We start from the raw sequence: 22992 nt of genomic DNA, 5'->3' as shown, positions 1-22992 counted from the left end.
TGTATCATATTTATGGAAATAGAGCCTGTCAATGAGAACACAGTAAAATGGAGTATTCTGAAGTGCGCTAAGGTGTACAAGCTGGGAACTTGTACCACCAAAACCCAGTTTCCACTTCAGTATCATGACAAGCTTTGCATTATCAGGTGTGCTGTTTAAGTAAGTTATATTTGCCATTAGTCCACTGTGTGGAGTCTTAAAAGGCATTTTGCTGCATCTTTTACTAGGCAACTTTTCAATTTTTAAAACAAGGCCCTAAATTTGAGTGCTCACGTATTGGAGTCTCCTGATTAACAGATTTGCACTATGTTGGAAAAAGGCAAAAAAAAAAAAAAAAAAAAAAAAAAAAAAAAAAAAAAAAAAAAAAAAAAGTATTTTTCTCTATTTATTATTTGTGTAATCAAAATTCTAGACCCTTTACATAACTTTTAGTTATTTTTATGTTGATTTGTGTTTCAAATTCAGCTGTATGTTTCAGGCTGATAATAGGCTTTGTTTCAATAACAGATAAAAAGAAAATTATGTACCCAGCATAGACTAATAAGGTAATGTCCCATATCTAAGAAAAAATTATTATATCATCTTGATATCATCACAATCATTCACAAATGTGAGAAAAAGCTATTAATGTTAAGTCAGACTTTGTGTTTACTGGTATGAGTGTATCGTTCCTTTATTTTGCAAATCTTAGGGAGCTAGTAGGAGGGGGAAATTATTTTCTCAGATTATGATAATGCAGAAAACTTTGATTTTGTATAAATATTAATGGGAAAAATTTAGCAATCTGGATTTGGAACAGAGGGAAGATAATAATTTTGCATCATCTACTCTTCGCAGTTTTTAATAGAATATCTGTCTAGGCTGCATAGGTCACTTTATATTAAATCAAGAGACTTTGTAATCAGTCCTTGCTGTATTTTTGGGTGAAATATCTCAATCTCTAGGCAATAAATTATCCACAATGCTTAAATGATTTTGGCCAAGTTGAGTTTGATTTACATTTGCAATGAAATCTTTCCTTGTCATTTTCATTAATAGTATTGTAACTGCTGGAATTTTTTAAAAATACGCATCAATACAACCTGTTTAAAAAATCATGTAATGAAATTTGAGATAGTGTAAACATATACAAGCTAGTACTTTTAATGATGGTTTTGTCTGAAATGTTCTTTTGATACCCTACAGCAATGCCACATCTGTCCTTTCTCCCCTCCTTATTCCCTACCATTAGTAAATCCCATTTCTATTAATGTGTCATCCTTTTTTCTCTTTTTCTGACAGTGAGCCTTCTAGTCAATGCACATGTTCACCTAAGTCAGTATCCCCTTGACCTGTCTCGTTTAACCGCCTTTAAGATCTGACTAACTGCCTTGCAAAAATTTGGGGAAGGTTTTCCTAAAGAGGAGGTAGGGTGGGTCTTTACACCTCTGTCCTCCACAAGCATGTTGAAGAGCAGTGTAGTGTGTTACTGTGTGGGAATAGCTTGACCTGAAATGTGAATTGGGCACTAGACAGTGTTGAAGTTTGTGAGCATCCTATCTTGTAAGTAGATCCACATGAACAGATCCCTGCAACTGCTCAAAGCTCCCACTAGGTAAGTCCTGTTATCCATGTGGGTTTTCCTGCAGCATCAGAGCTTTAGACAGAAAATGATGGCACTTTAGGTATCTGAGCTGTGGATGTGTGTATCTGGTCTAGGGCCATCTTAGGCTACGTTGGATTTAATGAGATAGGTGTGTGCAGCGTGCCATCCATCTGTCCAGGAGGAGACCTCGACTTATCATCTTAAATAATGCATTATGCTTTAGAAATATTTATTCCTTTCCACAGCAGAAAAAGTGTCCCCAAACTGTCTCAATTAGAGAAAGATATCTGCATTTGATCAGGTGAATTCAGGCACAGAGTCCCAGACAGGGAAATAGCTTTTTCTTACTCTCATCTTCCTCTTCCAGACTCCAGATGCTTGAAGCCATCTGCAAGCACTGGGAAGGTCCCATCAGCCTGGCACTCTACCTTTCTGATGCAGAAGCCCAGCAATTTCTGCGCTACGCTCAGGGCTCAGAAGTCCTGATGAGCCGCCACAATGTTGGCTACCACATCGTGTACAAGGAGGGGCAGTTCTACCCTGTGAACCTGCTCAGGAACGTGGCCATGAAGCACATCAGCACGCCGTACATGTTTCTGTCAGACATCGATTTCCTGCCCATGTATGGACTCTACGAGTACCTCAGGTAGTGGGCAGTGGGGGAATTCCCACTGTCACCCACGATTTCAACCTCTCCACACCCCACCCTTCTCACATACTCCCAAAACAGCTTGAGCAGATCTGGAAACAGCAGCTTACAAATATTTGCGGTGTGACAATGCCCAGCAAGGCACAAGAATTTTTAGCGTAGAAGAAGGGACTGTAACTGGAAAGTAAAGCAAAATGGTTATGAAAAAAAAACCCTGAGGTCTGAATGTGAGCCTTGTTAGCCATTAGAATAATCTCTTCAGGGCTGCAGAGGAACCAATTTGAAAACTGAACTGGGTTAAATATTATTAAATGTCCAAGAGCATCATTTATTACCAGAGATATGAACCAGGCAGTTTCTCTAAACATCTCTGGTTCTCAATGTCAGTGACAGAAAAAAAACATACAGAGCATTACTGAACTTGTTGTCCATGTGACACCCTCTTAATTCAGTTCCTTATCTTGAAAAGAGGGTGATGAGTCTAACCAGCTCAGAAATATGCCTGCAATGCCAGGACCTGTCAAGGCAAAATAATTGTTGTAAGGAAACTGGGAGGAGTAACATCAGTGTATATTGTATCATACTGCATGTGAGCAGGTTGGACTGAGCAAACTGCAGACTTCTGATCCATTAACTGAGCTTCTTTTTTAATAAAGACCTTTTTCCCCTGCAGAGGCTGGTCATCTGAGGCCAAAGCATAGAGCAAGGAGGACAACCTGTGGCCACACAGGAGGATGTCAGTTCCTTTATCCTGACCAGTTTTGCTTTTCATCTCTGTTCTAATTTGGTAAAAGTTGATCAAAGTGTTCCAGTAAGGGCCTGCCTGTAGGTGTTCCCTGTCAGTTATAAGCCATGGCTTTGGAGAGTAAAGGAAAATATATCTTCTGGTATCACGAGCTTACGGAAGAGTCTCTTTGTTTCAGTGTTAACTCATGTAAGACGTACAAGGCCAAATTCACTATTCAGATGGGTGGAGCACCTCTTCTATGAGGAAGGGATCAGAGAGTTAAAGTTGTTCAGCCTGGAGAAGTGAAGGCTCCAGGGAGACCTTATTATGGCCTTCCAGTACATAAAGGGGACATAATAAGAGAGATGGCGACAAACTTTTTTAGCAGAACCTGTTGAGACAGGACAAGGGGGAGTGGTTTTAAACTAAAAGAGGGGAGATTTAGATGAGATGCAAGGAGTAAGTTTTTTGAAAAGAGGATGGCAAAACACTGCTGCAGGTTGCCCAGACAGGTGATGGGTACACCATCCTTGCAAATATTCGAGGTCAGGCTGGATGGGGCTCTGAGTAATCTCATCTATTTGAAGATGTCCTTGCTCACTGCAGGGAAGTTGGGCTAGATGACATTTAGAGGCGCCTTCCAGCCCAAACCATTCTATAGCTTTCAAGATGCTGAATTTCAGTTGTATTATTGATATTAACACACTGTGTCAGCATGTTTCCCTGTTATTTTGTTGAAGTCTTTTCAAGTTGTGTTATGAGCACTCCAAAATTATTCTGTCCCTTGCACACACTGGCTATTTCCAGATACATGGACAAAGAGTTGTTTTTCATTTCTCTGTTCTTCTATGTTAGTGTTGCATACTGGTACATTTTTTCAGATCAGTGCTGGACACAAGAAGGATGGCAACTGTTGATACTGGCATTTAGTGCTAGAAAAGGAACTTGTTCTCTCATGCCGCTTCACAATACGCAGACGGAGCCAGCAATGAAAGGAAGAGGAGAGAAGACAGAATGAAGTACCACCATTTCCTTGAGATATTACAACCATAGAAATAATTCTCGTAGGGTGATCTTGTATTACAGAACTAAATGCACCATGATGGTGCATTGGTGATGTTTCAGAAAAAAACAGGGATGCTGTCTGAGAGCTGCTGCTTCTGAGACTTTGTGTTACCCTGCCAGCCTTCTTTAAGGCCCATACCACCTTAACTCTGACTGAGAGTCTCTCTTGCCTGGGAATATTGAAGTTGCTAATCTGCTACTACCAGCTCTTTAAAAAGTGATTTTTTTTTTATTTTTTTTTTTTAGCATGTGGACTAGAGGCTTTTGTTGCTTTTTCAGTAATGATTTTCCTAAGCAAAGTAGCAGGGAGGTGCATTGAGATTATTTTAAATATGGATACCCTGTGTCTTTCTGCATTGACTGTTCCCACTGCCTCTGCATATAGCTCATTAGTGCTATCTGTCTGAATGGCAGGAATTGTTTGTTAGAGAGACGTGAAACATTTTTATCCTCATTTCCTCAAGTAGAACAACCATAAACAAATGGAAATAGAGTGATATTTCAGGCATCGCTTTGTACAGGATAAGCCAGGCAAGTCCTTCTCACTGAAAGTTTGCCATTTTACATATATTGCATACTGTATCTCTGCAGATAATATATTCTCAGAAAGAAAGGAATTTTGAGAAATACTTTCAATGGATTTTGAAGGTGTCATATGAGAAAGGTTACAACTAGTTTTGAAGGAGAAGCTGATGGAACTGGTGGTTATCTATCCTTTTATTTATCTGTTGCTTTGCACTTAGATTTGTGCTAATTGAGCTTTTTCACAGCTGCTAAGTTAAACCATTTCAGTGTTTTTATCTCCATCAAACATCGTTTTAGTCCTGCCTTAGTCTTCTGTGAAGTACAAAAGGAAATGTATCATTTAAAGATTTCCTGTTTACTGTAGTTACTGAGGTCATCTTGTCATTTCCTCAGAGGTAAAGGCTTCTTCTAGTTGCTGCAAGTAAGGTGTTTGGGTCATCCTACAGTGACTTCTAACATAAAACAGTGAGACAAGCTGCTTATCTACAGGTGTCACAGCTAGCATTAAAGTTCTTTTCTGACACATTTGTGTAAAATGTGTGCTTGGCTTCCAGTGACACAGTTAGCATGAATTGGGACACAGCATCTCAGCTCCATCCATGGGTTTTATACCTGTCCCCTACAACATGAGTTGTGAAGTAATTTTGCTTATTTTTCAGCATCTCAGCTAGGGAGATAGTTCAGATAGTGCCTATTGGAGATTTTGTGTTGGTTACCTTTGTAGTCTATTAATTCATTGCTTTTGCAGAGAGGAGAATTTACCAGTGGGTTGACAATTCTCCAGTTATGGCCACAAGCTCAGTGACTGCCATGTTTGTTACTTGCGACCAACCACTTACCAAATCCTGATGGTAGAAGCACATTTGAGTTAATGGACTCTTGTTCTTTTCTTTTTTTTCTCTGAGTGTAGTGCTTTTGGACTAGATTGCTAAATTTTCTATGCCTGAGCTTCTCTGTCCTCCAAAAATGGGAAAGATCTTACTATCTACTTACATGAGGATGAGAATTCTGTGTTAATTTTTGAAAATAACTATGCAGATTAGAAGATTGATATCAACATGCTGGAGTTCATTCAACCCGTGAGGAGACTCTTGTGATTTAAGATTCACTTCTTCACTGTTTTGTGAAAAATACAGTTGCTTAGGTTTAAAATTTAACCCAGCCTTCACTGTGTCAGAATGACACACATCAGGTCTGAGCACAGAGATACCTGGGAAATGGTTTCCTGGACAGCACTAGCACAAAGAGAGCTAGCTCTACATAGTCATAAATCCTTATTTTGGGGTTTGGGGGAAAAGGACAAGAAAGGAAATTGGATACTGAATCGATACTACTGAACCAAAAAAAAAAAAAAAAGCCCTCATCAGGATAGTGCAAGAATTACATAGTTTACCCAGTGCTAGCTTGCAAAATAGGCAAATGCATTCCCTACATAATATTCCACATATCTGGCAGCACCAACAGTGAAAATTTTTCTATTCCTAAAGTGTAACAGAACCAGTCAACTAGAAAATAGCACCTCCACTCAAAACAGTAGGAAAAGCCATCCCACAGAAAATGGAAAGGTAGATTTGCTTGCAGTGGGAAGAAGTTAGATTTTCAGCTGGTTGTCCAAGGAGCAGACCACCAGCCAAGTTATGAGAAGAAAATGGAAGGGTTTTTTCCCTGTAACAAGTCCTCCCTGCCATTATCACAGTTTAAATGGCCTCTGTTGTCCTTTGTCACTCAAGTTCAACATCTAGATGTTAGCAGATCATCCCTTCTTCCATCAATCTTTTATGTCACTGAGTCCACCTCAAGGGCAGGTGATTCTACTCAGAGATCAGTGCTGCTGGGCTTCTTGTCTGAGTGTGTCTCAACTCCCAGCTCAGTTTTGGAGAGCCCTTCCACTTTGACCTTACCACCTCTACTGGTTGTGGCTTTCTCCATAGTATCCCTCACAGTGCTGTGCTTTGCATTGGTAGCTGGAAAGGTGTTGATAACTCTCCAGTGTTTTGGCTACTGCTGAGCAGCACTGGCACAAGATCAGTGCTGTGTCTCCATCATTCTGCCCCCTGTCTGCAAGAGGGCAAGATCTTGGGAAGGGACACAACTAATGCAGCTGAGCCAAATTGAACAGGGAGAATCCATGCCAAATGGTGTCAGCTCAGATAGATATAAAAGCTAAGAAAAGGAGGAGGAAGGCAAGGCATTCATTATTTAGAATGTTTGCCTTCTGGAGGAACAACTATGTGTGCTGAAGTCCTTCTTCCCTGGAAGTAGCCAGACTTCACTTGATGGGAAGGAGAAGATAAAATTTTCCATTTTTGTCTTTCTCGGTGTACACTCAACCTTTTGGTTTTGTTTTAGTAAACTGCATTATCTCATCATACAAGTTGTTTTCCGTCTTACTTTCTCTCCCCTACCCAGCAGAGAAGGAAGGGCTGAGAGCAGCTTGGTGGGCACTTGGTGTCCATCCAAGGTCAATCCACCATACCAACATGTGCCTAAGATGCTCACAAATCTCTGGAAAATATTTCTGCAGAGAATATCCTGCTATTTTATTTCACTCTGGAAGTATCTCCATATCTCGGTGCTACCCTGTATGCACTTCAAGAATCTTATTTCCGGACTTCTTTTTTTCTTTGCTTACCTCACTCTTCATATTGACCTTTGATAGTGCAAATGATTTCAGGCTCTTCTATCAGTTTGTTCCCTCTGGTTTTTGATTTCTTCCTGAAGGTACTATCATTTATTCCTTCCAATAGTTCAGGCATTGACAACTGTATGAAATCTGCAGATGACAAGAGCAGCAGGGAGTGTGCAGAAAGGATTGCTAGTATCAACAGCATTTTTGTGGTTATGTCCCATTGTAGGGATTTTTCTCTGTGGATGGCAGGGACAAGGAACTCTGCACACCTGAGATGCTCTAGAAACACGTGGCTTTATTATTACAAGGGTCGTGGGTAAAGCGGGCCTGCTTCCAGCCACCAGCCTGGACTGGAGCAAAGCCCTAAAGAGAGAATGGGGGGAGAGAGAGATAGAAGAGAGCTATGGGGTAAAAACGGGGCAGGAGCAGGGGAAAAACGTGGGGAGAAAGCAGGAGCAAGGGAGGTGAGAGAGAGGAGAGGAGATGAGTGGACAAGAGCGGGGAGGAGAGGACAAGGCAAGAGAGCGATCCTCTTGTGACAATACAATATATCCTTTTTTCTGTTGAATATTCTAATTCACATTGACCAACCGGCGTGAGCTACAAAACCTACAAACTTTGCATGCAGCCTATAAGAACGACTGCATTACCATGTCATTTTACTCTCTACAGACTTCTTTCTTATGCATTTGTTCCTGGATGTCTTTTGCCAAGGTGGAAAGGCAACATTCTTGTCCTTTTGTGAGCTTAATCACCGTCTTCCTGCCTGCCAGGCTTACATCTCAAAACTGGCTTCCATTTCTATTTCACTTACAGGTTTTGTATCTGCAGTATTTTTTATCATGCAATCATATTCATAAGTCCTTCCTGTCCGGTCTTTCCCAACATCCCATATCTTAGAGAATAAATCACATTCAATACTAGATTACACACAGGATGCTCTCTCTGACAGTTTCTGCTGTTACTTGTGCTTGATACTTGTGCCTGCTGCAGCTTTGGTCAGCTTCAGAGTGTAAACTTCGGTGGCCAGGATTGTTTCCTACTCTTGAACAGTGGCAATCACAGCAAGGCCTTTGAATTTTGCCAGGGCCTTTTAAGCTCTCTGTAAAACCAAAGTTATAGTAACAGCCATAAATGGAATCTGTTTCCTTGCAGAGCCCAAAGGATGAGCATCACTACAAATGTTACCTGCTCCTTCCTAAAACTGAATCCCCAAAGCTGTACTTCTCAAGGCTGATAAATTGCACAGAGACCAGAAAGACTTAGATTTTGGAAAAGAAACTATATTAGTATCCCCTGCTCTCAGAAATGTGAAAGGGAAGAGAGAGTACTCTGACTAGAGGCTAAGAAGCAAAGAACACCTAAATTTGGAGCTCTTCTCTGAAGCAGACTTCTTTTGTCTATTTTTCCAGTAAGAGAGAGAACCAATGGGTAGAGACCCATTACTTTTGGTTACATGAGAAGACACAGCTACCAGACAGTATTTGGCAGCCAAAAAGCATCATAAAGACTGTATAGTGGCACTGCTCAACAACTTTGGAAGGTCACAAAAGCTGATTGTGAAGGTGTAATCTATTGACATACAGATATCTTGGCCTCTAGTGATGGTGAGGGAGAAACTAGTGAAGAAAGTACAAAACCAGTTATGATAAGATGCTGTTAAAATCCTTCAGTTGTGAAAACTTAACTGGAATGTGTCAGGGGCTCTTTAAACAATGCAAACTTTGCAGTAAGGAGCTGAGAACAGATAGGTTTTTTATAGAACAGGCCTATAGGATGGTATGAATTCCTTAAAATTCAGATTTTATTAAGTAGTAGTGCTCATCTTCTTTTTCTCTGACAGCAGTATAAATGAATTCTAGGTATTCTGGGCCTAGAAAAATGGTTTGTTTGATCCTTCTGTTATTAGGACAGTGATCCAAATTCCTTCAACTTAAAAGGCTGTAGAGAGTTTGCTGCTTATCAGTATTGTCCTTGATTGCATGTTGCAGTAACATAAAAATCAGGACAGTAAATCCTGTTAAGGGGAACTGACTTTTACAGGGAGAGTGAGGCATATTTCTGGTATGAAATATGGAGCTAATGAAAGGAAAATTGAGACAGTGATATTTCTAATGACAGGCATGGTAAGATTCAGTTAGGGGATGGAAAAGTAATTTCTTTTTCTTTGAGTTTTAGTTTTTAGGAAAGAATAGGCTGAACACCTCTGGCAGGCAGGATGAGAGATTGCTAAACTGCTCCTCTGCTGCAACAGCAGTCCCAAGACCTCTGCCTGGAAAAAAGCCCTGCTGTGTGAAATGTGTATGTGCACACACACTCACTTACCAAAACAGTCTCTGCCCTGAACAACTTGCAGCAAAAAAAAGGAAAAAGAGAGTCATTCCAGTCCATCCAGTGTAGTGCATTTCTCAGCTCCCAACAGTCTGTCAGGGCAGCATTGATCAATAAAACACACAAGCCCGTTTGGAATTCTCTTGCTCTCCCTCTCTTAGAGCAGCAAACCAAAAGCAGAAGAAAATTTGAAGCACCTGTAGGAAAATATACAGGCCATAGTTACATTTATATTATCTTAACTATCCATTTTCCACACGTTATTTTGAAAAGCTCAGTGACTTGCTCAGTTAAAATTTTGTTGTTTCTCTTTGCCAGGAAGTCTGTCATCCAGCTGGACCTAGCTAACACCAAGAAAGCTCTGATTGTACCTGCCTTTGAGACCCTACGCTACCGCCTCTCCTTTCCCAAGTCAAAAGCAGAGCTGTTATCTATGTTGGACATGGGAACCCTCTTTACATTCAGGTAATGGAAAGTACTCTTGAACCTGTGGTCATTATCTCTGTTTTTTACGTTCTTCTGAATATTTGGTTCTCTCTCACTGTCACCTGCATTAAGAAACTTACTGGAATTTTTTTCCCTTTTCATAGAGAGGCAGTGAGCAGAATCATGTGGATATATTCTATCTGTAAGCTCAGCATTTTATCTCGTATTACAGTCTTCTACTGAAGGACTTCCATTTTTAAATCAAATTTGTTTATTCTCATCATTTTTATTGTGCTACAAAATCAAGCGTGACCATTACCCTCCAGTGTGTAATTTACTTTTTGGTTGCCAAATACTGTCTGGGTAGCTGTGTCTTCTCATGTAACCAAAAGTAATGGGTCTCTACCCATTGGTTCTCTCCCTTACTGGAAAAACAAACACAGGCTTGTCTTATGCTCTTTTAAAGTGTGAAGCAGCTGCTTAAATACCTAGAGTTTCTCCATGCAGAGGTGAGAGAGTACTCTGACTAGAGGCTAAGAAGCAAAGAACACCTAAATTTGGAGCTCTTCTCTGAAGCAGACTTCTTTTGTGGCTGTGAGCAAGTCACTTCTATTATCTGCCAGACACTTCAGTTTTAAAATGCAACTACCAGGGGTTAACCATCTCTTGGGTGTGTGGGGTAAGGTCTGATTAGCAAACATTTGTAAAGCATCTCAGTGATGGGAAGAGTACAATGTGGCCTTATGATGTTGCACAGAGAGGGGGCTTAGGAAACTTGCATTCTCTTCTCAGCTCCACTACTGCCCTGCTGAGAGGTGCTACAAGAATCACTTGCTTTCTTACATCTCTGTTCCCCATCTCTGAAATACAGGTAATAATGTTCAACTCTCTTTTTTGCAGTATTTTGAGATCTAGAGATAAAAGCTCTGAAAAATCTAGGCATTATCCATGGCTGGAGGAGCTCACTTTCATACCTCTCACACCCTTCTCTTACTTTAAAGCTTTCCTCACACTTTTACCATTCCCTATATTGCACACCTGTCTCATTGCAGCAGCCACCCTTCCCTCATATGGTTGCATGCACATGTCATAGCAGACAGCCTGTGTGAGTCTGGAAAACAAAATTTTGATCAGTGTCAGAATTCTACCAGTGACTGCCTTGAAACAGAAACTTGAGGTGACTGAGAGAGGCATGCCTCTGGAAAATTATTTAAGGACACTGATAGAGCAAGTACCTTTCCCTCTGCCATCATTCTTTAACATATAAAAGACATAAAAATTAACAAGAGATCTGATAAAAAATAGTTGTCTCTCTCATAGTTGAGAGAAAAAGTCTTTCCAGTGGAAAATAACACTCTCAGAATTTTCAGATGTTGCATTCCACCAGCAGTCAGCTGCACAGTGGTGGCTTTCCACTACAGATTTCATCTTCAAGCTATACAGCATGTTGCTGTGTTACGTACACAGCCGGACTTGCAAATCCTTTCTCAAGTCTCACTCAGGCAAGAATGTCTTTAACATCAATGGGAGTTTTTCCAAAGCAAGGTTAAATAAGATTTGAAGGACATGCAGTCTGTAGATGGTGTACGTATTAATGTAGGATGCATTTTACTAATGCTTCCCCAGTTTGTTTTGGCTCCTTTCCTTGCTCAAATCTATCGACAGCCACAAAGCATCTGTGCTCTGGCCTGCAAATTTCCACCTCCACCTTCAAGGTGCTTTAATAACACTGCAATTTGATGCTGAGCAAGTGGGAGTGAGCTAGGGAGGACTGCTGTGACAGTGATTTCTGAGAGTGCCTGCAGCATCCCAGTCCACCACATGGTAGATTACAATCTTTCCCTCACTGAAATTGCTTTTGTCACCTCTTTTTGAAATGGTGATCTTTTCTACCTCTGGACAGCTAAGAAGTACACAACAGCTCTCAATTACATCCCTCAGTCATCAGCAGAAGAAAAGAGAAGACAAGTGAGCATCTGTGGCTGGCAAGGTGTGCTGTGTGAAAGCCTCCGCCACAGCAGGGGCTCTGTGCCAGCTCGCAGGCTACCTTGGCAGCTGGTGGCTGGGAGTGTGCTTCCAAGGATGTGCCTGCTCAGGGCCTGGGTAAGAGCTGATGAGCCACAACTGCACTGCCCACACACATCCAGGCACAGGGGAAACCACAGCTGGCAGGAGACACATCATCATATTGAGAAAACATAAAAAGCAACAACTGATTAACTTACTTAACTGATTGCATCCACAATCCAGCAAAATGTTTAAGCATCTGAGAACGGAAGTGGGAAAGTTCTTCCTTCACCAAATCATCTTTCTCACTGAAACAGGAAGCTTAAAGAGGCAGGGAGGAAGAAAAATAACTACTTTGTTTTGCTAACTTTAGCAAAGTTTACTATTGTTTTGATATTGTTTTAAATAAAAGCAATCAGTGATGCAAGTAAAATTATATATTAGATCCAAAGTGGAGGAGGAGGGGATGTGGTGTGTTACAATTGTTTTCCATGAACCATGGCAGGAAACTCATTGTGATTTTAGGGAGATCAAATTACTTGGTTTGGATTTGTCCAAATTGCAGGCATAGTAAAAAATACATTGTTCTAAATTATCACAAAGTTCTCCAGGGATTCAGTCAGATTGAGTGTGGTCTTAAAATTCAGTGTGTATTTAAATCTTGAGTGAGAAGGGCCTGAGCAGAAAATTACATTTATTAATTTGTCCTGGGAGATCGAATACCAGTATAGACAGGGAACCTCTTTTCACAACTGTGTCACAGATAGTAAAGTCCATAAGAAACAACTCATCCTTTAATGAGAGTTTGCTTTCTATGGACTTCCACGGAATGGTGTTTGCTTATCTTTCCCTGCAGTACAGTTCATGTAATCAGCCATTGACCAAGACTTAGTTCCAGCAGATTACCTGTGTATGAACCCATATATATTGTGTATACAGATGTGTGTGTAATCCAATAATGCTCTCATGAGTCTTGTTTTCAGTCTAATTACTCCTTCATCACTATTGTTTGTACACCTCATTTGAGCATCCTATACTCATTTACCTGTTTGTTAGGACCTTAGCTGTCCTTTTGCCTTTCTCTTTGCTTACACTCACATCAATCACTCTGAAGAAGCAAGTAAATAAACTCTGTTGTTATTTGGTTTTGTGCAATCAAATATACTCCTTCCTTTCTGCTTTGTTTTGTCTCTGCAACCTCAGTTCCTTATCTTCCCTTAATTGTCTCTTCCCAGTTATTTATTTTTCCCTGTTAGTTTGCTCTCTTGACTCACAGAGGTTATACTTAGCTGCTATAGGTGCTTACACTGATATCTCCAAAAAGGGTGGAAAGAAATTGAATTCTTTTTATGGTTGGTATCGTTCCCCGCTGTTTAAATCAGTGGGAGAGTGTTACTAGAATAACAGCAACATTTGGCTGCTTCTCTGCAGGAATCTCTCAATTAACTGAAGTTTGTATGGGGCTTTGAAGATACAAATCACTTCATAACTGTTTAGCAGTTATTATTATTATTATTATTATTATTATTATTGTTATTATTGTTATTATCATCATCATAATTAAGTTCAAAATACCGGAGGTACGATTTAGAAGAAACAGCACCCTTCACAGTCTTATATCATTTTAAACCCCACATTGTGACTGTTGGGAGTTTTTTTCCAGCATAAATAGCTGAATGTTAGTGAGTGGCTAAGTTAGCCCCTCATCTCCAAAAGGCCGAAAAAGAGAGATAGGTTTTTGGCGATTATTTCAAAGGGCATTAAGGGTTATAACCATCTTTGTGAATCTGGCACTGCTTTCTAATAATCTCTGGAGAATTATTTCACTCTGTTTTTTAAATACAGAAAGAGATGGTTGTTTTCCTGGTCCCTAGGCAAGATATCTGAAGGTAGTGAAACCTATTTACAGTTTAGAAATGCAGCATACAAAGGACTGTACATTACTTGTGACCCCAATGCCATCCTAATAATTCAGTCTTCCTGCACTGCCCTAAACAAAGAGTCAGCAAAGCTGAACACCTCTGATTCTCCTGTTACAAGCCATACAAATATGTCCAAATGAAAACTCCTAGGCTGTGATTAAATATTCCTGGTTTTTTTAACAATGGCTTACAATGTTATGAGAATTTCTGGGATTGAAACATTATGTCATGTTGTAATTTTGTAATGCTCAAATTTAATGCTCAAATCCCTTCACTTTTAGCAAGTGAGTCATCACTGTGAATTTAACGTACCTTACTTTACAAATTGGCAGGATATTTGTTTTGTCCCTTCTGTTGCCTATCTATGTCAGTGTTGTAATACAGATACCTGCTATGCCTTTGTTTCATTAATTAATCCATGAATCTGCAGAAAAAGCTTGTCTCATTGATTTTTGGAAAGTGTTAGAATAAGTGGGCAAGAGAGTCATTGACCATGGCACTAATAGGGTGCATTCAAGCTAAGCTAGGAAGAGACCTGCTGTGACCTAAACAAGATTAGCAAAATAGAAAAGAATTCTTTTCTGTAAATCAAATTGATTACCTTACTGAAGATCACAGGAGTACTCCCCACAATGTAGAACTTAGAGCAGAAAGCCTTTATGTAATATTTTACTTATTAATGTAATTATGCAGCTTGGTTCCTGCCATAGTAATAACTGTAATTAATAAAATGAAACATCTATCCAGAGCGGCAGGTGTCTCTCATGCAAATTATAAAATTGCCTATAAAACATATTGTGAATGTCATCATGGTGAGGAAATAGCTAATTTTAGGGACCTTATCTGAGCTGCAGATTTCTACACTGATTTTAGAGCACCAACCGATGCAGCTGCTTGGTTGCTAGGAATAGACACAGCACTTCTAGTGCAGGTGAACTGACAGGGTACTGTGTTATTGTTTCTCACATTAGCATGAGGTACTGTTTTCACACTATCCTTCGCCAGCTAGATGTGTTCAAGCATTGAGCTCTGGGAGGCATGCTGGAAATAGTCCTAGAAATGGCCTCTGATGCGTCCTGAAAATGATGATGTGAACTGTAAGCTAATGTCCTTATTTTTGAGCATTTCATCTAACAGATAATATTTTGTTGACTTGCCAAGATGCTTTCTATCTAACTGCCTCCCCACATCTCTGCCATTTATGTCTGTTTTCAGGTACCATGTCTGGACGAAAGGGCATGCACCCACAAATTTTGCCAAGTGGCGAACAGCTACCACTCCCTACCACGTGGAGTGGGAAGCAGACTTTGAGCCATACGTTGTCGTGAGGAAGGACTGCCCGGAGTATGACAGGCGCTTTGTGGGATTTGGCTGGAACAAAGTAGCTCACATCATGGAACTGGATGCACAGGTGAGGAGATGACACACGAGTATCTCACCCAGGGCTCTGCAGCAGGGTTATTACACAAAATCTATGTCTTGTAGGAAGATGTCACGCTTTGCATCACCAGAGTGTTCATCTGGCCTTACTGAGCTCCTTAATAAGTACTTCTTGAGTTGGGAACACTCCATTTAATGCTTGTCAAGTATTAAATTAAGAACTGAGTCTGAGTTCATTTATTTGTCAGTTCTAAGGAGTTTGTTGTTTTGCAGAGGCACAACCCCTGTAGTGCTCTCCTCCTGACCGAAGCATTGCAGCAGTTGTTGCCAAACCAATCATTTATTAAGGAATGTGTAGACTTAGCTGGATTTCTTTCAATTAAATAGAGGTTTGTGAGTCCCAAATGCTAATTTAGAATTCAAAAACTAGTCTTCAGTTAAACTCAAGGTAAGCATCTTCAATTTCTGGCTGGGATTTACAGCACATTTCTGCAAAGCCTAAGTTTTTACATTTCCAGACTGTGATGCAGACTCTAAAGGATCCAAATACCTGAGCCTTGGGCTACCTGCTTCTTGAATCTGTGATTTGGGATGAAGCTGCTGGGCAGAATCTATAATAATAAGGAGGCAGAGAAAGCTCAGAAGTCCCAGACTGGCGCCAGAGCTCTCAGAGTTGCCAAGGTCCCTGCTGGCAACCTAGATCTTAGAGGCTGGCAGTGACTATGACTCCGTGGGAGCCCAGTGCTTCTGCTCACTGAAATGGCAGGATTTGCATCACCCTGCTGTTCTTGGATGAGGGGCTACCCACTCTGCTAATCAGCAAGGTCTGGGTCATGGCTTTTCTTCTTAGTTTGGGTTTGTTCGCAGTGTTTGAACTAGTAGTATTTCATGCTAATCACAAAAATAGGGAGTCTTTATCCTCCTGTGATAGCTTCTGCTACGAATCTGGAATAAAGCATATCCTTCTCTGCTCAAGTCTTACCAGTTTATGTGAAGCAGAGCAGCTCAAGGCTTGGAGCAAGTTAGTGGGAGGTTGTGTCTCTGGGGTGTGGTCTACAGTGTATTTGTGTGCAGGCATGTGTGAGAAGAATGTTTCCTACTTCTGCTTACAAAACTACATGGTCACCTTGGGCTAGCAGCCACTTGCCTTCTGTTTGCCAAAGGCGTTTCTCAAGAAATTTGTACCTACTTACGTTAAGAAAAAATATTACAGACTAGGAAAAAATAGTCCCTTATATTAATGTTAATAATACTTTGTTCTATTATAACACTGTAATTTTCCAGTACACTTTCCAAGCACTAATCAATTAACCATCAGTTGTAGAGAGTGCCAGGGTAATGCTTTATTATTTGTTAATATGGGTAAGAAGGCTTCTGTTCCCAGTGACAGCTCTTATGTAGCATTCAGGATTTAACTCTTCTGTTCAGAGGTGTCTGCCCAGCACAGAGATTCACAAGTGGGAGTTGTAAACATTTTTCAAAGCTGATCATAGCACAATTATTTTAAATGACCATTGGGTTGGAATTAACTCTGGGAAATAGTTTTTCTCAGTCTTCCAGCCTTGAATACAGTATCACATTCAAAAGAAGTTTCGTTTTCCTCTGTAGCAGCATGGTTATTGGCAGGTTCTCCCACCAAATGAGCTGGGGAAGACATGGGAGGGCACATCTACTTCCCCTGTGGCATTCCTCTGCTTTGGGGTGTGCACAGATCAGGTTGCTGCCAGCTTCATTACCAGCAGGCAGACCAGCTTCTCAGTTATTTCACTGCTCCTCACCACTGCAGTGTCTGTCAAGAGGTCGGTTCCAGATCACAACCATGGAATCGGTTTGAAGGGCCTGTTCGGTTCAAAGAGCCTGTGCCACTTCCATCCCTCAGAGCAGGACACGGCATGGAGATAACCGTCATTGTTATTCTGGGAGCTTGCAGGTGTCCACTGAGCTGGACGCTGTACAAATGCACAGATAATGCCAGCCTCCATCTAAAGAATTTGTAATCTAGGAGATAGGGACAGAGGTTCCTGCAAGCGCATTGCCTTCTCGATAGACGCTTCCATGTAGTAGGGCAAGGTCATTAGGAAACCTTTCCCTACCTTTCCAGTGACTGTGCTACTGTGTCACTGTTAGGGACACGAAAGAACCACACACTCATCGTCAGGTTGAAGTGAGGAAAGAAGGGAAGTTTATTATGATTTGGGGTTTAAATATGATTTGGAATTTGGTCAAGGATTGATAGATGAGAGGAACACCTCTCTGACCCCAGTGGGGTCAATTCGGAAGTCCATCACAGAAAAGTATGTGATGGCCAGCATATTTGAAAGGGGATTATTAGCAGTAGACTCACAATTTTTTGAAAATCTTTATGTGCCTGAAGGCCATTCAGAGGGATGGGAACACTGCTGTGCTGAACAGTTTGCACTGCAGAGTGTAGACAGTCCGTGACCTGACCTGTTACAGACTTGAGATGCAAACAGAGAACAACGAAAAGGTTGTACAAGGGGGATGCATCTTCCTCTGCAGCTACAGCCAGTAGTTTTAAGGTCCCTTAGAGTAATTTTCTACAGTTTGTAGTTTATCAGCTCTCCATATTCCATGGTGCCAGCCTTTGGTTTCACATTTGATTCCCTATTAGTCCTAAGCATTTTCTAGCTAAATAAATTCTGCCTGTGAGCATCAGATTATTTTGCTCTTGCTATACATTTTTCACCCCAAACAGAAGCTCAGAGCACCCCACTCCTGTATACAACAACATTGCAAATTGGCACAAGATCTACCAATTTACCACTGTCTGTCAGAGAGCAGGCATTCTCATAGGGAGGAAGGAACTGCATCTGTGCTTAGCTGTCCAGCACATACAGGTGAAACACTCTGGTTTATCAGCACAAGTGTGTTTTTTCCCAGAGATCTCTTTCCCAACTAAAATATTTAGGAGTACTCTGCTTTTCTGCTGCAGATATTCTTTGTCTCTGCACAGACTCCTAAATCTACAAGTGACTGGACATTGCAATCCTGGGGAAGTTGTGCACCACTTCCTGTAAACCCAGCCTGCTCTGTGGCTATTCCTTCCCTGGCCAGTTTCTTTTGTAGAGAGGGTTACTGGGTTAATCCTGAAACTAGAATAGTAGATAGAAACTCTGTGAGAAAATAGGAAATCTGCCTGTGGAGGCTTCAAAGTTTCTTTGTAATTTGCATCCAATACAGCTCAGACTTCTTGAAATTCCACATGAAAAATGTTGTTAGGGTATTTGCTTTGGCTACAGAATAATGCTACATCTCTTACCCAGATCCCTGAAGAAGATACCTGCTTGTTGCATATCCTACACTAGTGAACTTTCAGCTTGTCTAAGAATCAGGCTTTTTTGAGCTTTGCTCTAGTCATCATATATTTACTTGTAAAAATTGAGAGAATCTAACATGAATAATTGAGATTTAAATCTAACTGAGATTTAAATCAACCATCATTTTTTAGCAACAAAAATTGTCATAGAACTTGTTCATCTATAAAGAGAATAAGTGAAGTAGTTTTACAGGAGGAGGAGAGTTAGCATCAAACTTCATGAAGAAGAACTTAATTTGAAAAAAAATGTCTCAAAGCATATGGAATTAGCAAGTTGATTTTCACACATTGCCTGTAAATTATATCATATTCTCCCATTATTTCAGATTTATAAATAGTTTTGGACAGTTTTGTCTCTGTAAGTATCTTAGCATATAGGCAAAGCAACATATGCCATGCAGTTTTGCCTGTGTAAATGTAGCTTATTCTAGCATCCCAAGCAAAATAAATTTTAGGGGCAAAGCCATGTTTTTGCATGGACACTTGTGACTCATGCTGTGTAGTCACAGCTGTGTTGTTGTAATCACACTACTGAAAAATCTGTGTGGCAGACATGGCTTCAGGTGTGCCTTTTTGTACTACCTCCCAATTATTTGGCTTATATGGAGTAAAGTGTTTTAGAATAGTTGGGGTTCTTTTACCGTGAAGGTGGTAAAACACTAGGGGAGATTATCCAGAGGGGCGGTGGATGATCCTTGGAAACATGCAAGGTCAGGTTGGATGGGCCGCTGGCAACCTGATCTAGTTGAAGATGTCTCTGCTCATTGCAAGGGGGTTGGTCGAGACTGTCTTTACAGGTGCCTTCCAAACCCCAAAATTCCACGATTTTACAGAAAGAGAAAATAGATCTTTCAAAAAACCAAGAAAAAGCTACTTGAAAAAAAGAGGCAGCTTATTTGAGATCCCTGATGAGTTTGTTGTTCCTGAGACACAAACTGCGCTGTTACATGATGGAGCATGTTTGACTGTGGAGGTGCAGGAGAGGTGCCTTGCAGGAGGCTGGGGTAACCCTCACAGCTGTGTCTTTTCCCCGCAGGAGTACGAGTTCACAGTGCTGCCTAACGCCTACATGATCCACATGCCACACGCACCCAGCTTCGACATCACCAAGTTCCGCTCCAACAAGCAATACCGCATCTGTCTCAAGACACTCAAGGAGGAGTTCCAGCAGGACATGTCGCGCCACTACGGCTTCGCAGCCCTTAAATATCTCACGGCAGAGAACAACAGTTAGCACCGTGGAGCCCGTGTGTGGCCAGCAGGGACACCGAGGCAAGAGTCATTTAGCATTTGGGGCCTGGTCTTCAAACATAAAACTGAGAAACAGTTTCTGTTTTTATATCATATTTGGCAGTTCTAACAGTAGAAATTTGAAGTGACATGTCTTCAGACTATGCTCATTCATCCCTTCCCCAGCTACCCCAGGCGTATTGGCTTCAGCATTCGTGAGGTGTCTGCAAGTGGGGCCGGCCGGGCGCCCTCCAAGCCTCTGAAGGTGGGGACTGGGCAGGGGCTGGGATTGCACTCCGCTCTCTTGATTGCAGAGCACAGACAGACTTTCAGAATATAGGATTTCATGTTGCTATTTAATAATTTGACATGCTTTTTATCTGTAAAGGAAGATCTTCGGGTCGCTGTCCTGTGAATTTCAAATCTGCACTACTCTAAAAGGGAACTTAGGGAACTTCAGCCTGTAAACTTTCACAGGGACCCTGTTAACATGGATGACCTTGTTAATGCAGGATGAGCCAAAGGTCTGAATTAGCCTTGAAAACACAGGGGACACTTATACAATACTGCACTCCTGAGAAGGTGTGTTACTGGTTCAGTTGTATACATGATATTGATTGGTCTTTTTTTATCAAATTAATTGTTTTATCAGGAAAATCCCCTATATCCCACCTTGCCTTTGCCCCAGTCCTAAATGCTGCTCCTTTCCCTGCCAAGGAAATATCTCCCTTGTGTTTCATTGTCATCTTCAGTTTTGGTGGTCCAGTAAAGAAGATCTGTAGGTCTGCCAAAAAGTGAACAAAACTTGTCAGTTTAAGGCCTGTTTTCATCAGAGCAACTTGTTCACATGTGTCTCATAAGATAAAAGGCCCAGCTCTAACCCTTTATCTTCTTTAGGCAAGAATTGGATTTTACCTATAAGACACATTGTACCAGGGGAATACTGATGTCTAGGCTCACTTCAGTGCTGCCCATCCATGAAGGCACTGGGCCTTAGGCTTTAAGTGGACTTCTTTGCTGAACAGTGAATTTAAACTCGTAAAAAGGCAACTAGTAGCCTTGGTGCTCTCCTGCTGCCTGCTGCAAGGTCTCAGAACTACTTCGTTAAAGGAGTTTATAATTAAAAGGAGCAAACTGTAAGGAATAAACTCCCCATCAGATGGGGAGAAGAGAATGTGTTGGGAATCCGAGTGAATGTTTGCTTGAACATGGACTGGTGAAGTTCACAGCATCGGTACACACAGGAGTTTGCTGGAGGGCGAACAAGAACCTAACAAGCAAAATGCAGAAAACAAGACACTGGATTTTTTGCCATTTTCTTTATCTTCTGTATTAATGTCGTGTTTACATGGGAGGAAGAGATGAGGTGCACTACTCCTTGCAGGGCTATTTGTAATTTCTGTTGCAATGTTAATAGAGAAAGCAGAAAGAACTCATTGGGAAATGTGTCTGTCTCCCTACCCCAAATCCCAAACAACCACGTGTACCAATACCACTGCCTAAGCTGGGAAATGGATCCACATTGCGTTCTGCTCATGTTTTTCCATTCTGTTTTTCAGCCACTGGACCTTCTACTTTCCTCCCCACCTCATCCCTCTAGAGTTTGGTTTTATTTCTAACCTGACATTTTGTGCGAGATTTCTGTTACGGTGGAAACCACGCAGTTAAATCAGACATTTAAACTACAAATATCAGTTCATCATTCTGTGTATATATAAGAAAAGCCAAAAAAGGCAATATCTTTGACGAGAAATAAAAAGGGGCGGGAGGCTGTGTGTAGTTTCCACTTTTTCCTCTGAGAGTGTTGGCTGCATAAGAATATATCACTGCATGATTTTCCAAAGAGCTCTTTTTTCTGTTCTTAATGGCTTTATGTAAAAATTTGCATAAAAAGCTGGAAAGAGCTGGGAAGAAGTGAAATTAGTGCTCAGTTCTGGCTAAGATACATTCTTTTAATAATATCAAAGTCTTAACAGGTCACTGTGCAGATTGAGAATGAGAAGAACCCTGCAGCACAGAGACTTTGATTATCCAATGTGCAGAAAGATCCCAAAAGCTGACCTAAGGAGGCTAACACTTGTTGTACCTAATGAAATCTCCAGTCAGAGCTTCAGTGTGGCCACCATTATGTGCCATATGTATTAAAATTTTTCATTTCCAGATGTACATTTCTCCTTGGCTTAACAACGTCACCAAGGATGGACTGGATTGCCCTATAGCAGCATAACCTTTATGTTATTTGGCTGTACTATTATCAGCATTCTTCTCATTATTCTCCTCTCAGTGGTGAAGGATGGGGGGAGCAGGGAGGTAATAATTTGCTACTTGCCTGACTGTACGATGAGTCTTGGGACCACCTGGATAGGCTTAGGTGCTGGCTGATGTAACCAGCTCGAGATTGTTAGTAGGTACAAAGAGTCCCTTTTTTTGTCTTATAGACACTGTATTGACTTGTATCTGTCATGTCATGTTTGTCTCTGTGCTTCATAAATTTGAGAGGTATGGGTCTTGGGGGCTTTTAGCACATTCCACACAATTTACCTGATGGCAAGTTAGGATTGCATATCTGTCTGTAACTTCCAGGGCTCTTCCAACACCATGAAAAAAATCCACCACTGACAACAAAAAAAATTCCCAACTCAGTTATAAACTGTCTTCCAGTCCTCTGCTATAGTAAGTATTTGCTAGTAAAGTTACTTAATTCCCAGTTTTCTCCTGAAATCTTCCAGAAATAGCAGATAAACCTGGTGACTTAATGCCTTTGATTTATTGATTTGTTCCACCAACTTCTCTCTTGAGTCTTCGATCTATGACTTCTCCTTATCTTTGATATTTGGAAAGTGTGAGTCTCTCATTTAGATACCACTCCAGCACCCTCTCAGTGAAGACTGATGCAAATAAATCATTTAGATTCTTGGCAATGTCCTTATTGTCTTTAATTGTTTTTCTACTTGTTTGGGGTGGCCTGCCCATTATCTCTACTTTCTGCTTTTGGTCTACTGAGCAAATGTTCATTTTCAGTTTTAACTTCCTACTCATTGCTCATTAGATTCCCTCTTAGCTTCCTCCAACTCCATCTTAACTATTACATACCTTCCTTTCAGCTTTACAGTGCTATTTCCATTCTCTGAAGGTTTCCTATTTGGCCTGAATAACTTCTAAAATTTCCCATTTTGACA

General features: G+C 40.9%; 1 protein-coding gene across 4 annotated transcripts in view; it reads left to right on the top strand.

Moving 5' to 3' along the window:
* Positions 1–22738, top strand: part of LARGE1 (LARGE xylosyl- and glucuronyltransferase 1) — a 306219-nt gene extending 283481 nt beyond the window's left edge. For 3 of the 4 annotated variants that reach the window (XM_083859500.1, XM_083859498.1, XM_083859499.1), the window contains 4 exons: positions 1953–2231; positions 9830–9976; positions 15082–15277; positions 19620–22738. In XM_083859500.1, coding sequence (XP_083715626.1) covers positions 1953–2231; positions 9830–9976; positions 15082–15277; positions 19620–19817 — 820 coding nt within the window. In that variant the 3' untranslated portion in view covers positions 19818–22738. The remainder of the gene's footprint in view (positions 1–1952; positions 2232–9829; positions 9977–15081; positions 15278–19619) is intronic. The other variant, XM_083859501.1, reaches the window with a different exon arrangement.
* The last annotated feature ends 254 nt before the right edge of the window (positions 22739–22992 follow it).

Source organism: Zosterops lateralis (genome assembly GCF_965231275.1).
Source record: "Zosterops lateralis genome assembly, chromosome: 4".
Lineage (NCBI taxonomy): Eukaryota > Metazoa > Chordata > Aves > Passeriformes > Zosteropidae > Zosterops > Zosterops lateralis.
Note: the sequence above shows the minus strand (reverse complement) of the source record. Positions and strands in the feature narration are given on the sequence as shown.